General features: G+C 58.8%; 4 protein-coding genes across 14 annotated transcripts; 3 read left to right on the top strand and 1 right to left on the bottom strand.

Annotated features, from left to right (window-relative positions):
- The first annotated feature begins 125 nt into the window (after nt 1-125).
- On the top strand, nt 126-4464 carry GPT (glutamic--pyruvic transaminase). 3 transcript variants are annotated; one of them, XM_007516034.3, is made up of 12 exons: nt 126-891; nt 1872-2037; nt 2159-2248; nt 2327-2435; nt 2594-2727; nt 2818-3061; nt 3145-3224; nt 3301-3437; nt 3523-3697; nt 3794-3949; nt 4025-4137; nt 4237-4464. In XM_007516034.3, the coding sequence occupies exons 2-12, from the start codon at nt 1876-1878 to the stop codon at nt 4325-4327; spliced, it is 1491 nt and encodes a 496-aa protein (XP_007516096.1). In that variant the 5' UTR covers nt 126-891; nt 1872-1875; the 3' UTR covers nt 4328-4464. The 3 variants fall into 3 exon arrangements, with proteins under 3 accessions (XP_007516096.1, XP_060053207.1, XP_060053198.1); XM_060197224.1 differs by having other exon boundaries at nt 1782-2037; XM_060197215.1 differs by lacking the exon at nt 126-891 and having other exon boundaries at nt 919-2037.
- Nucleotides 4465-10021: 5557 nt separating this feature from the next.
- Nucleotides 10022-12018, top strand: MFSD3 (major facilitator superfamily domain containing 3). Its single transcript, XM_007516085.3, has 5 exons — nt 10022-10952; nt 11189-11336; nt 11423-11547; nt 11619-11728; nt 11812-12018. Exons 1-5 carry the CDS (start codon nt 10271-10273, stop codon nt 11983-11985), a joined length of 1239 nt encoding a protein of 412 aa, XP_007516147.1. The 5' UTR covers nt 10022-10270; the 3' UTR covers nt 11986-12018.
- An 89-nt stretch (nt 12019-12107) lies between these two features.
- On the bottom strand, nt 12108-18601 carry RECQL4 (RecQ like helicase 4). Of its 3 annotated transcripts, none has more exons than XM_016185139.2 (23): nt 18495-18601; nt 18394-18427; nt 18210-18301; nt 17870-18010; nt 17070-17614; nt 16878-16977; nt 16655-16781; nt 16436-16546; nt 16223-16351; nt 16056-16148; nt 15835-15971; nt 15478-15561; nt 15227-15400; nt 14966-15145; nt 14747-14888; nt 14414-14667; nt 14033-14318; nt 13834-13963; nt 13589-13758; nt 13341-13521; nt 13099-13252; nt 12842-12950; nt 12108-12735 (listed from the first exon to the last, which is right to left on the bottom strand). In XM_016185139.2, the coding sequence occupies exons 1-23, from the start codon at nt 18576-18578 to the stop codon at nt 12611-12613; spliced, it is 3582 nt and encodes a 1193-aa protein (XP_016040625.1). In that variant the 5' UTR covers nt 18579-18601; the 3' UTR covers nt 12108-12610. The 3 variants fall into 3 exon arrangements, with proteins under 3 accessions (XP_016040625.1, XP_060053018.1, XP_060053012.1); XM_060197035.1 differs by having other exon boundaries at nt 15835-15941; XM_060197029.1 differs by having other exon boundaries at nt 13834-14318.
- A 162-nt stretch (nt 18602-18763) lies between these two features.
- LRRC14 (leucine rich repeat containing 14) lies at nt 18764-22459 on the top strand. Of its 7 annotated transcripts, none has more exons than XM_060197103.1 (5): nt 19037-19157; nt 19704-20128; nt 20240-20592; nt 20783-21367; nt 21453-22459. In XM_060197103.1, the coding sequence occupies exons 3-5, from the start codon at nt 20264-20266 to the stop codon at nt 22018-22020; spliced, it is 1482 nt and encodes a 493-aa protein (XP_060053086.1). In that variant the 5' UTR covers nt 19037-19157; nt 19704-20128; nt 20240-20263; the 3' UTR covers nt 22021-22459. The 7 variants fall into 7 exon arrangements, with proteins under 7 accessions (XP_007516097.1, XP_060053101.1, XP_060053088.1 ...); XM_060197121.1 differs by having other exon boundaries at nt 19043-19157; nt 19704-19810; XM_060197114.1 differs by having other exon boundaries at nt 19066-19157; nt 20017-20128.
- The last annotated feature ends 74 nt before the right edge of the window (nt 22460-22533 follow it).

The raw sequence follows: 22533 nt of genomic DNA, 5'->3' as shown, positions 1-22533 counted from the left end.
GGTTCCAGGCCAGGGCTTGCCGGGCCCAGCCTGTGAGCACCCATCTGAGGCCTGTGGGTGCACGCTGGGGCTCGATGTGCAGCAGGCCCTGTGTGGGATGAGGCCCCCGAGGCCCCTGGGCAAGAAGCCTGGCCCCCTCTGTGCCTCCTCCTTCCTCTAGCTTCCTGGAGACTGCTTTTGTAACTCTTTGCATTCCTGCCAGGAACAGAGAGCTCTAGAGGAATGTTCTGGGAGTGTGGGCTGGAGGTGCCTATGCCGGAGGAGCAGGGGTCCTGACTTGGGGGAAGGAGGAGTTCTTTTCTAAGAGAGACTCTTGGGCCAGATCCAGAGGGTCAAGTGGTAGGAGGCCTGTGTTAGAGCCTCCCTGGGGGGCGGTCCCCGTGCCTGGCAAGCAGCCTCGCTCCTGGGGCTCAGCTGCCAGCTTCCGCTGCGCTGGCAAAGGGGACCCACAGTTGGCTGCTTAGGCTTCTTGCTGGCTAGGTACCATGTGTTGAGGACAGGGGTCCCTTAGGGGCCTTGCGTGGGAAGACCAAGAGCACTGGCAGCTCATCTGTCCATGGCAGGGAGCTTGGCATGGCTACCAGGTCTGGGTGGGCAACTTCCCCTCTTGTGGACAATGATGGCTCATGGTAGTAGTCAGGGCCCGCCCCCAGACATCAGTGGTTGGAGGGGCACACTCAGCAGGGGGCAGGCTGCTGGTTAAATTTAGTGTGGGGGGCGGTGCAACAGCCCAAGGTCCACCTGCTGCCACTTGGGCTCTGTAACCAGGGGGCGGGTGGGGGCTGGCTCTGCCTGAGAGCAGGCCCATATTAACCTGTGCTCTGGCCCTGGGACTGACCTGCACTCTGGGAAGCTAAGGTGGCCGTGGACACTAGGTGTGTGAAGTGCCAGGTGAGAGCATGGCCAGAGCAAGGCAGGGGGGTCCTGCAGAGGCTGCAGCTGTCTCCTCAGAGCTCAGAGTCCTCTCAGCCCAGCTCACCCCAACAAAGGGCTGTTGTGTGGGGGGAGGGCTATCCCTGCAGGGCTGGTGGAGGTGGGGCCCTGAGGGCCTATCAGGCTCCCTGTGGCTTGCCCTTCTCCCCACCAATCAGGAGCCAGAGGAGAGCAGTGTTTAGGTCACCCTGGCCTTTGGTGCTGATTTGTGGTGCCTGGACCTGCCCTGCCCAGGCTCCAGGGTGCCCTCCTTAACCCCCCTTCTCCAGATACCCGGCTTTGGGTCTTGTAGCACTGAGCTTGGACCAAGCAAGGTCCAACCACAACATTCTTAAAGCCTCCAGGCCACGGTTCATCCAGGGAGGGGCTGGATGGAACCTCGGTCTTGGTACCTCGCCCTCTTCCCCCCAGCAACCCTGAAGATTCCCAAAGTCTGGCTCAGTTACCTGGGCAGTTGGCTGGCTGGCCCAAACAAAAACAGGGGGGGCCTTGGCTGGGCCCTGGGGGGTAATCTGAGGCCCCAGGCTATCCCCATCCAGCACAGCCAACCCTCAGGGCTGCTGGACCAAAACTGTGGCCCACCCCTTCTCCCCAGAGGTTCTGAACCTAGCGTGTGTCCCTACCCCCCATGTGGGTCTCTGGCTTCCCTGTCATGGGGACACTAGGCGGGTACTGGGCTCTGCACCAAGCTCCGCCTGCCTCCTCACCCATTTGTGTGGCTCCCTGGGGCAGAACTGTGCAGACTGGTGGGGCGGGGCCCCGCTCCTTCTGCCCTTTCTGTCCCTTTTAGTGGGGCCAGCAGGCTGCCACAAAGAGGGTGCTTTCTCACTCTGAGCCCCCTTTCCCAGCTCTGGCTTACTGAGTCCAGACCTGGCTTTCCTCACCCCACTTGTGGAGTCTGCCACTTCCTGAGCCCCCTCCCTGCCTGGTCTGAGCAGGATCATGGCCGCGAGAGCAGGTGGCCACAGCCAGGCTGCAATGAATGGGATGAAAGAGAAGGTGCTGACGCTGGACACTATGAATCCCTGTGTCCGGAGGGTGGAGTATGCTGTTCGAGGCCCCATAGTGCTGCGAGCACTGGAGCTGGAGCAGGACCTTCGCCAGGTAGGGCCTTGGTCCTGGGACTGTAGCCAGGTGCCAGAGCAGGCTCCCGACGTGTCACTTGGGGAAAGGGCTGTAGGAGTGACAGTATCCGTGCTCACTACCCGAGCCCCTTCCCTCCCAGGGTGTGAAGAAGCCTTTCACTGAAATCATCCATGCCAACTTGGGGGACGCACAGGCCATGGGGCAGAAGACCATTACCTTCTTCCGCCAGGTGAGGTCCGGTCCTTCCCTGGGTGTGCAGCTCCTGTTAGTCCACGTACCTGATGTCAGTGCTTGCTGCTGCTCCTAGGTCCTGGCCCTCTGTGTACACCCGGACCTCCTAAACAGTCCCCACTTCCCTGAGGATACCAAGAGAAGGGCAGAGCGCATCTTGCAGGCTTGTGGGGGTCACAGCCTGGGTAAGTGACACCAGCTGGGTGGCCCAACCCAGGGTGGAGGGGAGTTGCAGGGAAGGAGGGGCTAGGCTCGCCCTCTGCAGGCTGCAGATCTCTCCCCCATATCTGCCAGGGGCCTCACGTGTTTTCACTCCACCCTACCGCCCCACCCTACCGCCCAGGAGCCTACACCTTCAGCGCAGGCATCCGTTTGTTCCGCGAGGATGTGGCCCAGTATATAGAGCAGCGTGATGGAGGCATTCCCTCGGACCCCAACAACATCTTCCTGTCCACAGGGGCCAGCGACGCCATCATGGTAGGCTAGGCAGGGCTGAGTGCTCTGTGGCGCCCAGAGCTGGTGCAGCCCCCAGCCCCTCTAAATCCAAAGTCCTCAACCCACCCCCAGACGGTGCTGAAGCTGCTGGTGGCTGGAGAAGGCCGCTCTCGCACAGGAGTGCTCATCCCCATCCCTCAGTACCCGCTGTACTCCGCGGTCCTGGCTGAGTTCAACGCGGTGCAGGTGGATTACTACTTGGACGAGGACCGTGCATGGGCGCTTGACATAGCTGAGTTGCAGCGGGCGCTGCACGAGGCTCGCGGGCACTGCACCCCTCGTGCGCTCTGCATCATCAACCCCGGCAACCCCACTGGTGCGTCACCCCACTCCACCATGGCTCCCACAGGGAGCAGTGCCCATTCTCTGACTCGCATCCCCCATTCCCCCACAACGCAGGGCAGGTGCAGACCCGGGAGTGCATCGAGGCTGTGATCCGCTTCGCCTTCGAGGAGCGTCTCTTCCTGCTGGCTGATGAGGTGCAGGCAGGGCCCCTGGGGGTGGAGAGCAGATAGAGGTGGAGGGGTGACCTGATGCTGCCCACCGGTCTTGTAGGTGTACCAGGATAACGTGTACGCCGACGGCTCACGGTTCCACTCATTCAAAAAAGTGCTCATGGAAATGGGGCCACCCTACTCAACGCAGCAGGAGCTGGCCTCCTTCCACTCCATCTCCAAGGGCTACATGGGCGAGTGAGTGTGGGCCGGGCGGCACGAGCTCGCGGGTCCTGCCCTTCTCTCCGACCCTGCCTCCACGCTTGCTGCTTGTGGCCTTCAGGTGTGGCTTCCGCGGAGGCTACGTGGAGGTGGTGAACATGGACCCCAAGGTACAACAGCAGATGCAGAAGCTGATGAGCGTGCGGCTGTGCCCCCCGGTGCCGGGCCAGGCCGTGCTCAGCATGGTGGTCAGCCCGCCCGCGCCCTCCGACCCGTCCTTTGAGCAGTTCCAGGCGGTGAGCCCGAGGGTCAGACCCGGAGTGTGGGGGCGACCCAGGTGGGAGGCGGCGGGGCAGTTGCCACCTCCTGATCCGGCCATGTCTCCTTTGCAGGAGAGGCAAGCAGTGCTGGCCGAACTGGCAGCCAAAGCCAAGCTCACAGAGCAGGTCTTCAACGAAGCCCCCGGCATCCGCTGCAACCCGGTGCAGGGCGCCATGTATTCCTTCCCGCGTGTGCAGCTGCCTGCGCGGGCGGTGCAGCGTGCGCAGGTAGGGGCGGGGCTGTGGAGGGGCGGGGCCTGGGGCGGGGCCTGGACTGGCTCTGAACCGGTCCTGCTTCCCCAGGAGCTGGGCTTGGCCCCAGACATGTTCTTCTGCCTGCGCCTGCTGGAGGAGACCGGCATCTGTGTGGTGCCCGGGAGCGGCTTCGGCCAGCGGGAAGGCACCTACCATTTCCGGTGAGGCTCAGACACGCAGCCAGCCGCCACCTCCACCACACCGGCGGTAACCTACTGCCCCCCCCAGCCCACATCCTGCGCTGACCTCCCTCCTTTCAGGATGACCATTCTGCCCCCCATGGAGAAGCTGCGCCCCCTGCTGGAGAAGCTGAGTCAGTTCCACGCCAAGTTCACCCGTGATTTCTCCTGAACCCTGGAGTGCTCCTTGGGACCTTGATGCTGGACTGATAATGCCCAGGGCCTTGGGGGGGATTCTCTCTAGAGAACTCCTGACTTGCTCCTGAGCCCCTGCTCCTGCAGTCCCCCCAATAAAACTGTGAGGCACTCTGCATGTACTCCTTTTGCTTTGTCCACCCCTGACTCACCTTCTCAACGGGATTCTGGGAAGCTCTTGAGTGGAGGAGTGATCAGGGAGGACCCCCAGGAGATGACCATCTTGCCGATGCCATTTACCACAGGCTGTTTTTCCTATAAACATCCACTTAATATCACAGGGCTGTGGTCCGGGAGGTGGCCCAGTGGATAAAGCATTGGCTTGCCAATAATAAGGTCTGGAGTTCAATTCCCGGCAGCACATGTACCGGAGTGATGTTTGGTGCTTTCTCTCCACCTGTCTTTCTCATAAATAAACTAAAAAAAAAAAGTGTGGGACGGGCGGTAGCGCACCGTGTTAAGCGCACATGGCACAAAGCACACAGACCCGCATAAGGATCCCGGTTCGAGCCCCCGGCTGCCCACCTGCAGGGGAGTCAATTCACAGGCAATGAAACAGGTCTGCAGATGTCTTTCTCTCTCCCTCTCTGTCTTCCTCTCTCCACTTCTCTGTCTTATACAGCAACAACGATAGCAATAACAATAATAATAACAAATATAAACAAAAAGGGAAAAAATGGCCTCTAGGAGCAGTGGATTCGTAGTGCAGGCACGGAGTCCCAGCAATAAACCTGGAGACAAAAAAAAAGTCACAGGGCCAAGTGGTGACGCACCTGGTTGAGCACACACATTACTGTGGCCAAGGACCAAGTTTAAGCCCCTGCAGGTATCTGTCTCTTTACCTATCTCCTTTCCTTCTCTAGTCCTATCTCTATCAAATAAATATTTTTTAAAAAGTGGGGGGAGTCGGGCGGTAGCGCAGCGGGCTAAGCACACATGGCGTGAAGCGCAAGGACCAGCTTAAGGATCCCGGTTTGAGCCCCCGGCTCCCCACCTGCAGGGGGAATCGCTTCACAGGCGGTGAAGCAAGTCTGCAGGTGTCTATCTTTCTCTCCTCTCTCCATTTCTCTCTGTCCTATCTAACAATGACGATATCAATAACAACAATAATAACTACAACAATAAAACAAGGGCAACAAAAGGGAATAAATAAATATAAAAAAATTTAAAAAATAGGTGGTGGTGCAGCGGGTTAAATGCACATGGCGCAAAGCGTAAGGACCTGCTTAAGAATCCTGGTTTGAGCCCCTGGCTCCCCACCTGCAGGGGAGTCACTTCACAGGTGGTGAAGCAGATCTGCAGGTGTCTCTCTCCCCCTCTGTCTTCCCCTCCTCTCTCCATTTCTCTCTGTCCTGTCTAACAACGATGACATCAGTAACAACAATAATAATTACAGCAACAATAAAAAAGGGCAACAAAAGGGAAAATAAAATAAAGTGTTCCAGGAACTGCCAAGCTGTAATGCACACATTACCGTGTACAAGGACCCAAGTCCAAGCCCCCACTCCCTGCTTGCTGATGAAGCACTACTGCATGTCTCTATCTTTCTTTCTTCCTGTCTTCCCCTCCCCTCTCAATTTCTCTCTGCCCTATATAACAAAATAGAAAGGAAAGGGTGAAAAAGAAAAGAAAAAAAAAAAAAGCCTGCCAGGAGCAGTGGATTCATACTGCTGGTACTGAGCACCAGTGATAACCCTGGTGGTAATTTTACAAAAGTGTCCTAGGGGTCAGGGGTAGATAACACAATGGTTATGCAAACAGTCTCTCACACCTGAGGCTCCAGAGTCCCAGGTTTAATCCCCCATACCACCATAAACCTGAGTTAAGCAGTGCTCTGGTTAAAAAAAAAAAAAGTATCCTACGGGGTGACATTGGATAAAACACTGGACTCTCAAGCATGAAATCCTGAGTTCCTGAGTTCAACCCCTAGTGTCCATCTTTTTTAAAAAATTATTTTATTGGCAGGGGTCGATAATAGCATAATATTTATGCAAAAAGTCTCTCATACCTGAGGCTCCAAAGTCCCAGGTTCAATCCCCTTCACCAACATAAACCAGAGCTGCTCAGTGCTCTGGGGAAAAAAATGAAGTTTAAAAAACTTATTTTAGCACGTGGTGCAAAGTGCAAGGACCAATGTAAGGATCCCAGTTCAAGCCCCCGGCTCCCCACCTGCAGGGGAGTCCCTTCACAGGGGTTGAAGCAGGTCTGCAGGTGTCTAGCTTTCTCTTCCCCTCTGTCTTCCGCTCCTCTCTCCGTTTCTCTCTGTCCTATCTAACAATGATGACATCAGTAACAACAACAATAATAACTACAACAACAATGAAAAACAACAAGGGCAACAAAAGGGAAAATAAATACAAAAAATTATTTTATTTATTGGTAGAGACAGCCATAAATTGAAAAGGGGATGACAGGAGAGAGATACCTGCAACACAGCTTCACCACTTGAAAACCTTTCCCCTTGTATGTGGGGATCAGGGGTTCAAACCCAGGGGGTATCCTTGCACATTATAAGATGTGTGCTCAACCTGGTGTACCACCGCCTGCTCCCCCCATATTTTAAATATTTATTTATTCCCTTTTGTTGCCCTTGCTGTTTTATTGTTGTAGTCATCATTGATGTTGTTGTTGGATAAGACAGGGAGAAATGGAGAGAGGAAGGGAAGACAGAGAGGGGGAGAGAGAGACACCTGCAGACCTGCTTCTCCGTTTGTGAAGCGACTCCCCTGCAGGTGAGGAGCCCAGAGGCTCCAACCTGCATCCTTACGCCCATCCTTGCGCTTTGCGCCACCTGCGCTTAACCCACTGAGCTATAGCCCGACTCCCGCTCCCCCCCCTTTTTAAGAGTGATAATGGGAAGAAGGGGTGGGTGAAGGAAGGTTCCTGAACACTAGAGCTTCTCATGGAGAACTTTCAGCAGTGAGGCTCAGGATGGTATAGGAAGACACAGGAATGACATGGGAACAGGTCCTAAAGGAAGTAGTGTCCATTTGTCTCTTAAGAAGCTAGATAGTTGGGAGTCGGGTGGTGGCGCAGCAGGTTAAGCGCACGTGGCAAAGCGCAAGGACCCGTGTAAGGATCCTGGTTCTAGCACCCGGCTCCCCACCTGCAGGGGAGTCGCTTCACAGGCGGGGAAGCAGGTTTGCAGGTGTCTATCTTTCTCTCCCCCTTCTCTGTCTTCCCCTCCTCTCTCCATTTTTCTCTGTCCTATCCAACAACGACGACATCAATAACTACAACAACAATGAGAAACAACAAAGGCAACAAAGGGGAAAATAAATATTAAAAAAAAAAGTTAAAAAAAAAAGAAGCCAGACAGTGGGGTGGAGGTAGATAGCATAGTGGTTATACAAACAGACTCTCATGCCTGCGGCTCCAAAGTCTCAGGTTCAATCCCCCTGCATTACCTTAAGCTAGAGCTGAGCAGTGTTTTGGTAAAAATAAAATACAATAAAATAAAACTAGACAGTGATAGTGACCCATCCAAGGACTGTTGTGGAAGCAGCTGTGCCCAGAGCCTGTGGGGGTAGAAGGACAACCATATCCCCACTGTCTGTGTCATGCTTGAAGGGTGTGGTGTGTGCAGACTGGGAGGAAGTACAGGTAATTCTCAAGCATTATATGTGCCAGAGTAGTGTTCTGATTCTCTCTCCCTCTCTTTCTCTTTTATTATTTAAATGTTTTTATTTATTACTGGATAGAGACAGAAATTGAAAGGGAGGGGCCAGAAGGAGCACACCTGGTTGAGCACACATGTTAGAATACTCAAGAACCCAGGTTCAAGCTCCTGGTCCCCACCTGCAGGGGGGAAGCTTTGCGAGTGGTGAAGCAGGGCTGCAGGTGTCTCTCTCCCTGTCACCCTTCCCTCTCGATTTCTGTTTCTAGCCAATAAATAAAGATAATGAAAATAAAAAAAAAAAAGAAATTGAAAGGGAAGGGGGAGATAGAGAGGGAGAGAGACAGAGACACCAGCAGCCCTGCTTGATCACTCGAGAGGCTTTCCCCCTGCAGATGGGGACCGGGGGCTTGAACGTGAGTCCTTGCACACTGTAGTGTGTATGCTTAATCAGGTGCGCCACTGCCTGGCACCTCATAAACAAATCTTTAAAAAGGTGGGGAGGGGCTCTGGCACAGTGGGAAGAGTGGCCACCTAGAGAGAAAAGCTTCACAAGGGGCGAAGCTGGTTTGCAGGCATTACTGTTTCTCTCACACTCTATCTCCCCCTTCCTTCTCAGTTCTTCTCTGTCTCTATCCAGTTTTAGCCATGTGGTCTAGGACTTGTTATAAAAAACAAGTGTGTGGTCCAGGAGGTGGCACACTGACTCTCAAGCAAGAGGTCCTGAGTTCAATCCCTGGCAGCACATGTACCACAGTGATGTCTGGTTCTTTCTCCCTATCTTTCTCATGAATAAATAAAATACTTAAACAAGGGCAACAGAAATGAGAAAAACAAAACAAACAAGTGTGTGGGCCAGGTAGTGGTTCACTCAGTTGAGGACATGTTGTAATTGCCAAGAACCCAGGTTCAAGCTCCCAGTCCTCACTTGTGCGGTGGAGCAGTGCTGCTGCAAGTGTTTCCTTTTATTTTATTTTATTCCTTCTGTCTTGATCTGTTTCTATCAGAGAAGTAAATGAATTAAATATTAAAAAATGTGTGTGAAGTCTGGGTCTCTCAAATTTTTAAAAAAATGTGTAGTGTGCACGGCATATAGTGCAATTCATCTGTGGTTGGGGGTGGGGCATTGGGAGCCCTTGCAGCAGATACGAAGAAAGAGAGCAGGAAAGATGGGAGGTTGGGGCAACTGGGGAGGGCTGAGCAGGTGTCCTTGACAGGAACTCAGGGTTGGCCTATTGTGTGTCTGCTAAGACACCTGTCCCATTATATAGGTTGCTTCCCACCCCCATGGAGTAGAAACCCCGTGGGGGTTCAACAGTCGAGAGAGTGCTGGTTCAAGTGCTGCTTTAAGGGCAGCTCTGGGCAGGAAAGTGGCTTCTGGAGACCCGCCTTGAGCTCGGCCTTCCCATGGACGGTCTCTCCCACCAGAGCTGGGGTCTGCCTTGGCTTCCTCTCCTGGCCTTGTGGTGGGACACAGTCAATGGATTTTTTCCATTTGCTCACCTTCAAATGACCTTGGCCACAGGTGGGTGGAGTACCCAGTAGCAGAAGGCTGGCTGACACTGAGGCACCCAGGCTCAAGAGTGACCAGGTAGAGGTGGGGCGGTAGCGCAGTGGGTTAAGCGCACGTGGATCAAAGTGCAAGGACCAGTGTACGGATCCAGGTTCCAGCTCCTGGCTCCCCACCTACAGGGGAGTCACTTCACAGGCGGTGAAGCAGGTCTGCAGGTGTCTTTCTCTCCCTCTCTGTCTTCCCCTCCTCTCTCCATTTCTCTCTGTCCTATCCAACAACAACGACATCAATACTAATAACCACAACAATGGTAAAACAACCAGGGTAACAAAAAGGAAAAAAAAAAAAAAAAAAGGCCTCCCGGAGCAGTGGATTCGTGGTGCAGGCACCGAGCCCCGGCAATAACCCTGAAGGCAAAAAAAAAAAAAAAAAAGAGTGACCAGGTAATTCCGGAGAGGGAGGAGCCCAGTCCTGATTCAACCGCTCACATCTCGGCGACATACAGGTTGGTCAGCAGGGGGCGCCCGAAATCACCTGCCGACGCTCTGGCTCACAGCGCTCTATGGCCAGGCATGTCTGACTAGGGGAACCCGCACTCCAGGATTTTCTGGGCTGGAGCGGGATGCCTTCATGTCAGACCCTGATCCAGCCTGGCCCAGCCTCCAGCCATGCGGCTGTGTGAGCCCTAACCTCATCCTCTGCGGACCAGAGCTTGCCTGACCGCGGCTAGCTCACTGCGCCGGGACTCTGAGCCGATCCCAGTCCTGCTGCAGCCCGGCGCTCTTGCGGCCATGCGCGGGAAGCTGCTGCCGCTGGCTGGCCTCTACCTGGTGCAGGGCCTGCCCTACGGGCTGCAGTCCGGCCTGCTGCCCGTGCTGCTGCGCGCCCGCGGCCTTTCCCTCACACGTGTCGGGCTGACCAAGGTGCTGTATGTGCCCTGGCTATTCAAACTGGTGTGGGCCCCGCTGGTGGACACGCGGGGCTCCCCGAGGACCTGGCTGGTGCTCAGCACTGCAACTCTGGGCCTGGTGTGTGGGCTGCTGGCCTCCCTGCCTCCTGCAGGAGCCGGCCATGCTGAGTTGCCTACCACTGTGGCTGGGCTGCTGCTACTGCTCAATCTGGGCGCCACAGTGCAGGACGTGGCTCTGGACACCCTGGCCATGCAGCTCCTGGAGCCATCGGAGCTAGGACCTGGCAACACCGTGCAGGTGGTGGCTTACAAGCTGGGGGCAGTGCTGGCGGGAGGGGGGCTGCTGGCCCTGATGCCCACTCTTTCGTGGCCTCTGCTATTCCTGCTCCTGGCTGCCACCTACTGGTTGGCTGCTGCCCTGGCCTGGACTGCCCCTGCCCTGCAGCAACTGCCCCAGCCTCAGCCCTCAGACCACTCCTTCCATTCCTTGCATCGGCTATGCCACTTGCTGGCTGTGCCAGGGACCATGTGGACAGCGGGCTTTGTGCTGACTTACAAACTGGGTGAGTGAGGCACTGAGTCAGGAAACAGGGTGGAATCCTGGGAGAGCACTCAGTGGGACCTCAGGAACTGCATTCTGGGCCTTCAGCTCTAGTTGCACTCTGTGAACCACAATCTTAGCCTCCAGGATGCCCAGGGCAGACCCTGAGCTTGGCTAAAGCCTAGGCACACCTGGGCCAGCAGAAATGGTGGTCCCAGGTGAAGGGAGGTGGTTCATCTGCTCCTGATCTCCCTGCAGGTGAGCAGGGAGCAGTTGGCTTGTTTCCTCTCTTCCTACTGGACCACGGGCTCTCTACATCAGAGCTGGGGCTGTGGAATGGAGTGTGCTCTGTGGCCTGCTCCATCACAGGCTCATCTTTTGGTGGGGCCCTGCTGTCCAGACACCGGTGAGCACCCCCCCCCCCACTTCCCACTGTACCTCCTTGAGCCCTGACCTGTCCAATCCTACTGACCTTCCCACCTCCTTGCCCAGGCAGATACAGCCCCTGCTGAGGTCAGTGCTTTGGTTTCGTCTTGGGGGGCTGGCCTTACAGACAGTCCTGCTCTTCCACCTGGACATACCGGGTGCCAGGCTGGGCCCTGGCACAGTCATGAGAGGTGAGTGGCTGGCCATGGGGCTGGGAGATGGGTGCAGGAGGCCTGGGTCCTGCTGACTCCAGCCTTTTCAGGGGCAGCCCTGTTGAGCCTGTGTCTGCAACATTTTCTGGGGGGCCTGACCACAACCATCACCTTCACCCTCATGATGCGCTGCAGCCAACTAGCACCCAGTGTCCTACAGGTAAGCGGGTGCAGGGCGCCACCAGAGACTGCAGGTCTGGAGCCCCTCAAGCCCTCACCTAAACCCCTCCCCCTTCCCTCCAGGCCACACACTACAGCCTCCTGGCAACCTTGGAGATACTGGGGAAACTACTGCTGGGTGTGCTCGCAGGGGCCCTGGCCGACAGCCTGGGCCTGCGACTCTGCTTCTGCTCCTTCCTCACCCTCACTGCCATGCCCCTCCTGTACCTGGGCCTGGCACCCAGCACCCTGGCCTGAGCCAGCAGCACAATAAATCCGTGTGTCCGTGGCCTTACTGTCTCTGGGATGTGATTTAAAGGGCTTTTCTTAGACTGGAAGTTGTTCCCACAGGAAAAGAGGGTCCTGAAAAGCAACACAGGCATTTTAAAAAAGATTTATTTTTTAAATTTAGATAATTAATTTATTTATTGGGTAGATACAACCAGAAATCGAGAGGGAAGGGGGAGATAGAGACAGAGAGACACCTGCAGCCCTGCTTCACTGGGGACTCAAACCTGGGTCCTGTGCACTGTAACGTGCGCTCAAACAGGTGTGCCACCACCCGGCCCCTAACCAAGATTTATCGAGAGAGAGAGAGAAGGAGACAGATAGGAAAGGAGAGATGGGAAAGGACAGGAGCAGGTCTCAGCTCTGTGCTAAAGTTTTGCTGGGAATTGGCCCTGTAGCCTCTGGGCCCTTAGGTTGGTGCTATAGGTCAGGCTCTGCCCAGTCCCACAAACATCTTTCATTCTACATTTTGGGGCCTCCTGACCCCACACTCTTGGGGACAGTAGCTATCTTGGTCACAGATTACCCCTGTCTCTTATGAGCCACTGCAGCCAGCCTGCCTGTGATGCAGGAGGCAGGCCACCCCAGGTGGTGATCAGTGGCCCCATGCCAGGATCTCCGCTGTAGCCAGCTGCATCAGGCCATGGAAACTCAGGTGCAGGTACTTCCTCCAGAAGCGCCGGTCCCGCCCATACACCTGGGCTGGATAGCATGGGCTCCCTGTGGTGGGATGGCAGACCCAGCCCATAGGACTCCTGCAGCTGGATCCAGCCTGAGGGCCCCCTGCTACCCCAGGTCAGGTCAGGACAAGCCTCCAGGTCCTCACCGATGCCATGGAAGATTCGGGCCACAGCCCTGCCAGTGAACTTCTGCTCAGGCCACGAGGACAGCAACTGGTGGATATCACGCCGGACCTGGTCCTCCCAGTCTTGGAGCTGTGGGTGGACATAGATCAAGCCACTCCAGCTTTCTTTCCCAGAACCACATCTGCTTGGCCCATGTTTGGGGGCAGTGGGCAGCTGTCATCCACAAGTCTAGCCTTGCCACAAGCCTGTTCCCTTCCTCTATGAGGGGCAGACTCACCGTGACCTGTCCAGGCTCCAGGCCCTGCTCCTGCTCCAGGTTTGCTGGCCCCTTTTCCTCTTCCTCAAAGTAGAGGCTTAGCATGGCCTTGAGTCTGGCACTGCGTTCCTCATCTGGCTGCTCCAGGCATGGCCCACAGCTGGGGAAAGCCACGCTGGGGCAGGATGGATCGGGGGCATGCCATCAGCACTGCTGCCTGGGTGAGTGGCCCCAGCCCGGTTCTTTCCTCTCCCGCCCCAAACCTGTGAAAGATCTGGAAGGTGCGGCGTAGGCGGGCCAGGGCTTCCCGCTCCCGAGCCTGCACTCGGCCATAAAGGAAGCTACAGATCTGGTCTCTCTCCTCAGCTGTCAGGTCCCCGGGGCTGTGCAGATGGAAGGCCAGTTCCTGGAACTCCAGCAGCATCCTGTTGCCTTGAGGTGCACCTACCAGAGAGCTTGTCAGGAGAGCGCTCACAGGACAGCTACTGGTGGTTGTGGGGTGGGGACACACCTGTCCTGGTTGCTGGGTTCCACTGCAGCTGGTGGAGAGCCCGCCGCACAGGACCCAGCTCCCAGCCCATTGAGTCTGCCAGCTCCACCACATCAAACTCCACAGACACATGTCGTCCATCTGTGTCTTCTGGTGGTTGTCGGGCCAAGTGCACAGCCAGGGGGGGACACCTGTGTCAGGGAGAAAGAAGGGATTAGCAGTGGCACAGGTCTTCTGTCCCTGTCCCCTGCCTGGGACATGCTCACCTTTGCGCCAGGGCCTGGAGCTGGGTGGAGCCCCCTGGGCAGCGCAGGCAGCAGTGGGCATAGGTGGGTGTCAGCAGCTCTAGCCAGTGCTGTGGGTGCAGCTCCAGGTAGGTCAGAAGGGTTTCAATAGCTGGGGACAAAGCAGGGCTCAGGAATGTGGGGGCTTGGTGACACCCTATGCCCAGCTCTAAGTACTCACCCTCCTCGGGCAAGTCCAGGGCCTGCACCATCTGCTCCACTGGGAGTGCGCGCCTGTGGCCTGGGCACCGGGTCATGTGCGCCTGACTGGGCTGCTCATTCTCCGCCGAGGACGCACCTGCAGGGGCACCAGCCTCACACCTCCCCTGGCCCTTGTTCCCCTCCTGGTCTGGGGTCGGCCGGGGGCACGAGCAGGGTGGGAAGGCATGCTGCACCAGCCTCTTCACAGTCAGGAAGTCCAGGGCCTGGGCGTGCACGTGCCGGCGCAGCTCCCGAAGGTCCTCGCCCTGCAGTAGCAGGAGGTGGGTCAATGGGTGGGACAGGAAGGGGACCGATGGGTGGGGGCACTCTTCAGGCAGACGTGAAGGTGGCTGGCACCCACCTGCGGCTGCAGGAACAAGTGGCATTGTGCAGGCTGCCTGTCACGCCCGGCCCGGCCCACGGCCTGCACGTAACTCTCCAGACTTGCGGGCAGCCCGAGGTGCAGCACAGCTCGCACATCCGGCCGGTCCAAGCCCATCCCAAAGGCAACGGTGGCCACCACCACCAGCAGCCGGCCCTCCATGAAGGCCCGCTGCACCCGCCGCCGCTCCCGAGCACACATGCCGGCGTGGTAGGCTTCGGCCACTGCCTCCCCTGCAGGGAAGATGCAGAGATGGCTGGGAGGGTGTGTGTACCCTGCACGGGTCCAAGGCGCTACCCTGCCCCCACTCACCCCTGGACCCCGGCCCTCGGTCCCCACGCAGGCAGGTGCGCAGTAGAGCAGCCACACGCTCCGTGTCCTCACGCCGGTTGCAGTACACAATGACAGAGTTGAGAGTGCGGAAGCGGTCGCTCTGCAGTAGCGTCACCAGCGCCTGTGGGGGGCCGGCGGTCACTAGGGGGCAGTGGAAGGTAGGTTCTTTGCTTAGGCCCAGTCAAGCACCCCCCACACCTGGTCGGGGTCCCTGTCCATGGACACAGAGAGGTGCAGGTTGCTGGGGATGGCAGCTGACTCCCTGAGGCTGGGATCCTCAGCTATTCCCAGGTGATGAGCCACATCGCGGGCGGTGCTGCGTGTGGCCGTGGCTGTGAGCCCCAGGAAGCAGCGCACACCCAGGCGTTCCCGAAGCACCTGTGGGGGAGGGGGCAGTGGCAATGGGCAGCTCGCTCTGCTCTCCCTAGCCTGCCCAACTGCACCTTGGGTGAAACTCACCTTGCAGACACGTAGGTAGCATGGCCGGAAGTTGTGAGACCACTGAGAGAGACAGTGAGCCTCATCCAGGCAGGCAAAGGCAATGGGAGGCAGCTGGGGCAGGCTCCCAGGTCTCCAGCTCCCAACCAGAGCCTCGGGAGACAGCAGCAGCACATGTACCTGGGCTGCCTGAACCTGAAGAGGCACGGTTATGGGCACCATCTGGGAGGCCAGCCTGCTCCCGCCCGAGTCCCTGTGAGAAGCCCTCTCACCTTCTGCAGGACTGAGTCCCGCTGCTTTCTGGTCATACCGGAGTGCAGGCAGGCCGCCTTCAGGCCAGGGGGCAGGCCAGACACCTGCAGACAGACATACCAACTAGATACATGCAGCCTGGGTCCTTCCTCCCCAACTCTCTGCCTCAGTTACCAGCACAGGTCCTGAGAGAAGATGAGACCCAACTCTAGATCCCAGGACAGAGTTCTAGGTCAAAGACAAGCATAGCTAAGAGAGCTGGGAGAATACAGACCCCAGTAGGGACCCTCCTTCCCAGTGCTGCTCTTCGGTGGGCTCGGTGGGCTGGGGGCAGTGAAGTATCAGCAACTCTCCCAGGGGTTCCATGCTCTGCACACCTGGTCATCCATGAGTGACAGGAGCGGAGAGACAACCAGTGTAAGGCAGGAGCTGCGTCGGGCGTACAGCAGTGCAGGGAGCTGGTAGCACAGGGACTTGCCAGCGCCTGTGGGCAGCACCAGCAGCGTGGAGACACCTGAGTAGGCAGAGGTCGGTGAGGCAGCCCTTCGGCCTGCACTTGGCCCATCTCACTCCCCCCAACCCCCATAGCTGTGCTCACCAGACAGGATTCTCATGATCACCTGTTCCTGCCCAGGCCGGAAGGTTTGGTGCCCCAGGTGCTCTAGGGCCTGGAATACCTCCACTGGTGTCTCTGTGGATGCACATGTGGGTCATCAAGCTGGGTCACCCCCCATCTGGGCTCCAGCCTGGTAGGTATCTACTCACCTGCCACTTGCCCTGAGGGCCCCAGTGGGTAGAGTGGTGGCACGGCAGGGGGCGGGCAAGGTGCCTCGGGCACAGGTTGCTCCATGGGCACAGACAGTTTAGGCCCCATAAGCTCTGTCCCTTCCTCGTCTGGGAGCATACAGGAGAGGATGGTGAAACCTCCAGAAACCAAAAGGCTACCAGTTGCAACCTTCCCTCCACCTCTTCACTCACCAGGGAGGGGGCAGGAATTGTTTGTCTGCTGGGCTGTTTCTCCCAAGGTGGGCAGAGTCTGTGTGGCACCTTCTTTCTCACCACCCACCTTCTGTGAGGTGACAGCTGGTTCTGGGTCAGGGTAGGGAGTCATTAGAGTCTCTGGCTTGAGTCAAAAAAATGTACCACCCCCTCTCCAAGCAGTATGACCCGACCCACTGCCCAGGATTGTGGCATCACCTGGCTGGGAACACTGTGATGCCCAGTGGCCCAGCTTCCCACACTGAAAGCAGCAATTCCCATCTGTGCTCCTGGGCTGACGCCTGCCAAGGTATTCCTCTTTCTTCTGCCACTTTTGTTTCCACATCTGATTGGGGGTGGGGGTGGTGGTAGAAGGGCATTACCAAGAAGGGCCACATGGCAAGAGAAGAGGCAAGGTGGGGGGTGCCTAATGCAGTCCCACCTGCTTGCGGAGGAACCTGCCACGTAAGGCCAGTCCCCGCACGTAGCACTTCCTCTTCATGTTGAGTCGCACATAGTTGCCTCCGCCCTGGGCAGCTAGCCTGGAAGGTATGCACATGTGGGTTTTGCCCAAATCCCTACCCACCCTGGACCAACTCAATGTGACTCTGCTGTGAGGCTGAAGTAGTGGCACCTGGTGGGTTGTGCCCTTCTGGGCTCTTCCTTGTGCTCCGCAGCCCTGGCTCCCTCAGGCAGGGATCCCACTTGGCTGTCATCCTGCTGGCCTGGCACAGGACTCCCATCTGACTCTCCACTCCATCTCCGCTTCTTGCCTTGACCGTAGTCAGGCTGGGGGGTCCCTGTCCTAACTCTAGCTGCTTGTAGAACTGGTGCTTCTGAAGCCTGTGATGGTGCTTTGTGGACAGTGCTGGAACTGAGGACAGGGGAAGCAGCTGAACGCAGGGGCTGAGACTTCTCTGCACCCAGGCTGGGCTGGAGGGCCTCACTGTGACACCGCTGTAGCCAGCCAGGGTCCAGGGAACTTAGCCGCAAGCTGAGGGATGCCTGGAGTTGCTGGAGCCGGCCTGGCCTCAGCTGGGACACAGGAGATGGCAGGGACACCCTGCTGGCTTCTTCTGGAGAGCCAGGAACAGACTCTGTGCCTGGTGACCCTGAGGAAGGTATCTCAGATGTGGGTCTTCGTGGGGGCCGCGGTATTCGGCTCGGGGTTGGCCCAACCTGGGAGAGAGAGGCTGGATCATTGGCAGAAGTCAAGCGCCTGGGCTGCTGTAGCCAGAGGCCTGCCTAGACACTCCCTACCCACCCCCCACATCAAACAAAAGGCCAGGATGAGCACTAGGGTGGGCCCGGCTTTTTCCAAACTACACTGTGTTTAATCTGAAGACGTGTATATCAGCGAGAATGCGTGCGTGTGTGGAGAAGCTGGGAAGTGGGTCTGCAGCCCCTTCCCTGTGGTCAGCCCTTCACCCTCACCTGCAGAGCACCCTTTAAATTGGCCTTAAGCCTCTTCCCGTAGTCCTGCAGGGACTTCTGCGACCTGGGTCTGGCAGTAGGACCGGGACTCTGGGTTGCAGCCCGATTCAGGTGGGTCCCCCAGCAGCTGGGCTCTGACACCTGTTGAAGGAGACAGTGGGGGCAGGGGGGCAGAAAAAGCCTTATGTGTGGAGCAGAGACGTCTCTCCAGTCACTTTCCCCAACCACCCCAGAGACCTGGATGGGTCCTGCCCTCCTCCGCGTCAAGGCGGTCCTCCAAGTCCTGTGTCCGCCGAAGCCCGGCAGCTGGCCGCCAGGCAGGGGGGCGCGGTCGGGTTACCTCCTCTGCCGCTGCGGGAAGCGGCTGCTGGGCGTCGCCGCTGACGGCATGGCGCAAGGCCCCCTTCAGGGCGCGGTACTCGCGGTAGAGCGCTGGGGAGGCACAAGGCGGAGTCAGGAATGGGGCCAGGCTTCGGACCCCGGTCCTTGCACCCACTCCAGCCCGCGCCCGTGCCCGTGCTCACCGCGGGTTTCCTCCGGCGCCGCCGCCACGTCCTCCTGTGGATGGAGCCCGTCAGTCGCCGCCCGTGTCCCCGCCCGCGTCCCTTTCCGCGGCAGCCCGCACCTGTCCCGGCTTCCGCCCGCGCTGCTGCCGGAACGCGCGCTCCCACTCCTGCAGTCTCGTCCTCACGTCCCGCAGCCGCTCCATGGCGCCCGCCAATCTCCCGCCACGGGTCGGCTCCCGCCGCCAGCCAATGGGGACGCGCAATGAAGCGGGAGGCGGGACGGAGCGGCAGGCGCCCGCCCAGGACAGCCAATCAGCGGGGCCCTGGGAGAGCCCCCCCAATGACCCGCATTACGTCATCGCGGCTCGCGGCGGCGCTGGGCGGGGCGCAGCGGACTGCAACGCCTGGCGACTTTGGTGGCGTCTGTGGGTCGGTGAGCGCCGGTCTCCTGCAGGGGCTCTAGGCTGGCCGCGAACGTCCCAGATTCTGCCAGGCCCCTGCGCGGGGCGGGGCGCGGGTGTGCGGGGCGGTGCTCCGGGGCGGGGCGGGGCGGGAGGAGGAGAAAGAGCCGCGCGGGCTGGGCCAGCCCCGGCTCTGCAGCGCACGCTCAGGCTCGGAGGGCCGCCCCGGCCCCCACCCCCCGGGACTTGGCTGCGGGCGCTTTCCGTGGCTGGAGGCCGGGAGAAGCCGCGCAGGGCGACTCGGGGAGACGCCAGGAGCCCCGAGGGGCGAGGACCCCGCGCTGACTCTCCTGCGGTCGCTTCCATCTCCTCTCGTGACAGGTGCTGGGTTGGGCAGGCCCGGCGGGGCGAGACCGAGGGTTGGCGTCGGGGGAGCCGGTGGCCGAAGGTCGACCCGTAGGCGAGGCCGTGAGAGCGGGGCTCTGGGGCTCGACCTCCCTGCCCGCATCTCCTGGCGCTGGCCGTGACCTTGGTTGGGAGGGGCCGAGATCCTGGTGTCCCCGGCTGGCTCTGGAGGGGTGTGTGTCCAGCTGCAGCTTTGAGCCCGGGGAGCTGAACTGTAGCTGCTGACGCCGCGGCGAGAGCACAGCCGGCGCCCCCAGCGCCTCTGCCCACCGGGGCCTTCAGACCCCCGGGCTCCTCTCGGCCTGGTTCTGTGGGGGAGGGGGACGGGTGGCCCCTTAGACGGTGACTGGGACCTGCCTTTGGTGCCTGGTCATGTCTTTGGATCGTAGTAGTTAGGCCGGGGGCCATGGTGAAGGCTTGGGTTTCTCTGGCCTTCTGGGTTCAGTGTCCCCTGGGTCCTGGGCCCTTCTTCATTGCCCTGTGGCTTATGAAGTTTCGTCGGGACTTTCAGCCCCATTGCAGTACTTCATGGAATCCTCCAGGAGGGAAACTGTGGGACAACTTGGCAGAACTTCCCACCCCTCGCCACCATCCCCCCACATCATGGGGCTCCCTTGTGCCTTTGTGGGGTGAGCCACCTGAGTGCATTCATTCACTTTTGATGAAGGGAGGACTTCTAGTATGTGACTGTGATTGCGGGGGTGGGGGAGAAGACCAGAGTATAGATGGGGGCCTTGCCTTGGCGAGCACCAGTGGTCAGAGCCTGCTCTTGCAAGCTGCTGGTCTCTGGTGTTGTGCTATTTATATGCTGCCTAATGGTTCTGTTTCTCCAAAGAGGCCCCATGCTTCTGGAGAGTGGGGCCTGGGAGGTGGCCTTGTTCCTGTTTCCACTCCATCCAGCCCATGGCTAGGAGTCTGCACTTGCTGTTGGTGCAGTTTTCCCCAAGGTGCCAGGCACCCCACTGTATATGCCATTACCAGTGCAGGGGGGAGAGGGAGAAGGGCAGCGCTGGTTGTGACGCAGTCTGTCCTCCCCACTGAAGGCCCCTTTCCTGCAGGAGATTCCTGCCTGGACTAACGCCATGCACACACTGGTGTTCCTGAGCGCACGTCAGGTGCTCCAGTGCCAGCCAGCTGCTTGCCAGGCCTTGCCCCTGCTGCCGCGCGAGCTCTTTCCCCTGCTATTCAAGGTGGCCTTCATGGACAAGAAGACCGTTGTGCTTCGAGAGCTGGTGCACACGTGGCCTTTCCCACTGCTCAGTTTCCAGCAGCTACTGCAGGAGTGTGCCCATTGCAGCCGGGCCCTGCTGCAGGAGCGGCCCAGCACAGAGAGCATGCAGGCTGTGATCCTGGGGCTGACGGCCCGGCTCCACTCCCCAGAGACCGAGGCTGGCACACAGCCACTCTGCAGGTATGGGCTCACCTGAGGGGCTCCCGGCTCCCTCCCTGGGGGAGGGAGTTGCAAAGAGGGCCCCCCAAGAGGTTCCAGGCTGGCTTAAGAGCTCAGCAGAGAAGTAGGCACACTGCCCTGGCCCAAGGCAGCTGGGAGTGGGTTTGGGCCCCGTTGCCTTCTCTTCTGCTCAGCTCCCCCATGCTCTCAGGAAGCACACACTGCGAGTGCTGGACATGACGGGCCTTCTGGATGATGGTGTGGAGCAGGACCCGGGCACTATGAGCATGTGGGACTGCACAGCAGCTGTAGCCCGCACCTGCATTGCCCAGCAACAGGGCGTGACTGGGGAGCCAGGGCTGGCCCCTGTCCCAGTAGAGGTACGAGTGGACCTGCGGGTGAACCGGGCCTCTTATGCCTTCCTGCGGGAGGCACTGCGTAGCAGTGTGGGTAGCCCGCTGCGGCTCTGCTGCAGGGACCTTCGGGCTGAGGACCTGCCCATGCGCAACACTGTGGCCCTGCTGCAGCTTCTGGATGCGGGCTGTCTGCGCCGTGTGGACCTGCGCTTCAACAACCTGGGCCTACGGGGCCTGTCCGTCATCATTCCCCATGTGGCCCGCTTCCAGCAGCTGGCCAGCCTGCGGCTGCACTATGTGCACGGAGACTCCCGCCAACCCTCTGTGGATGGTGAGGACAACTTCCGCTACTTCCTGGCCCAGATGGGCCGCTTTACTAGTCTGCGGGAGCTCAGCATGGGTTCCTCTCTCCTCTCAGGGAAGCTGGACCAGCTGCTCAGGTGAGTGGGCCCCACCACTGCCCCCCTCCTCCTAAGAGGCCCTCCCTTGGCCCTGCCTACCTGTGACTTCCTGTATCCCCTGCAGCACTCTGCAGAGCCCCCTGGAGAGCCTGGAACTGGCTTTCTGTGCTCTATTGTCCGAGGACCTGCGGTTCCTGGCACGGAGCCCGCACGCTGTCCACCTCAAGAAGTTGGACCTGAGTGGCAATGACTTGTCCGGCAGCCAGTTGGAGCCCTTTCAGGCTCTGCTTCAGGCTGCAGCAGCCACGCTGCTGCATCTGGAACTGACCGAGTGCCAACTTGCTGACACACAGCTGTTGGCCTCGCTGCCTGTGCTGACCCGCTGCGCCAGCCTCCGTTACCTTGGCCTCTATGGCAACCCGCTCTCCGTGGCAGGGCTCAAGGAACTCCTGCGAGACTCAGCAGCACAGGCTGAGCTGCGCACAGTGGTGCACCCCTTCCCTGTGGACTGCTATGAGGGCCTGCCCTGGCCGCCGCCTGCCTCTGTCCTGCTGGAAGCCTCCATTAATGAGGAGAAATTTGCCCGTGTGGAAGCTGAATTGCACCAGCTGCTGGTGGACTCTGGGCGTGCCCATGTCCTCTGGACCACAGACATATATGGGCGCCTGGCTGCAGACTACTTCAGCCTGTGATTCTGGAGAAGAGATAGGTGGTTCTGGGGCAAAGGGCTGCTGAAGACCCCTCCCCAATTCAGGTAGGCAGAGCTGCCACTGTTCTCTGGCTTCCCTGCTCTTGGCGCCGTGAACCTGCTATGCTTCTTGCTCCCCTGATGGTTGGATTCCAGTCCTGCACAGCCCTGGTGGACTTGGCCGCACTTGGCAGCCCTCCCCAGTCCTGTTTTCCCATGTGGAACCTCCTGGGGCCTCAAGCTGTGGGCTGAGACAGTGTGTTCTCTCTGGGCTCTTCCCAAGATCGGACTGTTCTGGGCTTAAAGCTGGGGCGGGATGCTTTCAGGAGGGTTGTGACTCCATGCATTCTCGGACAGCCAGTTTCTATTGTCCCAGCATACAGGTGACCCTGGACTTTGGTACAGATGTGCAGTGTGTTTGGAATTTAAGTTTGTGACTTCTTTCTCTGTCTTCAATGGTCAGTGATTCCCCCTACTCTGCCATCACTCCCAGCAGCTGCCTCCGTTCTGTGGGACC

Source organism: Erinaceus europaeus, chromosome 1, assembly GCF_950295315.1.
Source record: "Erinaceus europaeus chromosome 1, mEriEur2.1, whole genome shotgun sequence".
Lineage (NCBI taxonomy): Eukaryota > Metazoa > Chordata > Mammalia > Eulipotyphla > Erinaceidae > Erinaceus > Erinaceus europaeus.
This window is presented reverse-complemented; position numbering and strand designations above follow the sequence as displayed.

What these genes read in the sequence shown, in the direction of transcription:
- GPT (XM_007516034.3), top strand. Translation starts at nt 1,876, where the DNA reads ATGGCCGCGAGAGCAGGTGGCCACAGCCAGGCTGCAATGAATGGGATG. An exon ending in TGGAGCAGGACCTTCGCCAG is followed by an intron (nt 2,038 to 2,158) that starts GTAGGGCCTTGG and finishes CTTCCCTCCCAG; the next exon opens with GGTGTGAAGAAGCCTTTCAC. An exon ending in CCATTACCTTCTTCCGCCAG is followed by an intron (nt 2,249 to 2,326) that starts GTGAGGTCCGGT and finishes TGCTGCTCCTAG; the next exon opens with GTCCTGGCCCTCTGTGTACA.
- RECQL4 (XM_060197029.1), bottom strand. Translation starts at nt 18,578, where the DNA reads ATGGAGCGGCTGCGGGACGTGAGGACGAGACTGCAGGAGTGGGAGCGC. An exon ending in ATTTAAAGGGTGCTCTGCAG is followed by an intron (nt 17,615 to 17,869) that starts GTGAGGGTGAAG and finishes TCTCTCTCCCAG; the next exon opens with GTTGGGCCAACCCCGAGCCG. An exon ending in CAATTCCTGCCCCCTCCCTG is followed by an intron (nt 16,352 to 16,435) that starts GTGAGTGAAGAG and finishes GTATGCTCCCAG; the next exon opens with ACGAGGAAGGGACAGAGCTT.
- LRRC14 (XM_007516035.3), top strand. Translation starts at nt 20,264, where the DNA reads ATGCACACACTGGTGTTCCTGAGCGCACGTCAGGTGCTCCAGTGCCAG. An exon ending in GGCACACAGCCACTCTGCAG is followed by an intron (nt 20,593 to 20,782) that starts GTATGGGCTCAC and finishes CCATGCTCTCAG; the next exon opens with GAAGCACACACTGCGAGTGC. An exon ending in AAGCTGGACCAGCTGCTCAG is followed by an intron (nt 21,368 to 21,452) that starts GTGAGTGGGCCC and finishes TATCCCCTGCAG; the next exon opens with CACTCTGCAGAGCCCCCTGG.
- MFSD3 (XM_007516085.3), top strand. Translation starts at nt 10,271, where the DNA reads ATGCGCGGGAAGCTGCTGCCGCTGGCTGGCCTCTACCTGGTGCAGGGC. An exon ending in GCCCTGCTGTCCAGACACCG is followed by an intron (nt 11,337 to 11,422) that starts GTGAGCACCCCC and finishes CTCCTTGCCCAG; the next exon opens with GCAGATACAGCCCCTGCTGA. An exon ending in CCCTGGCACAGTCATGAGAG is followed by an intron (nt 11,548 to 11,618) that starts GTGAGTGGCTGG and finishes CAGCCTTTTCAG; the next exon opens with GGGCAGCCCTGTTGAGCCTG.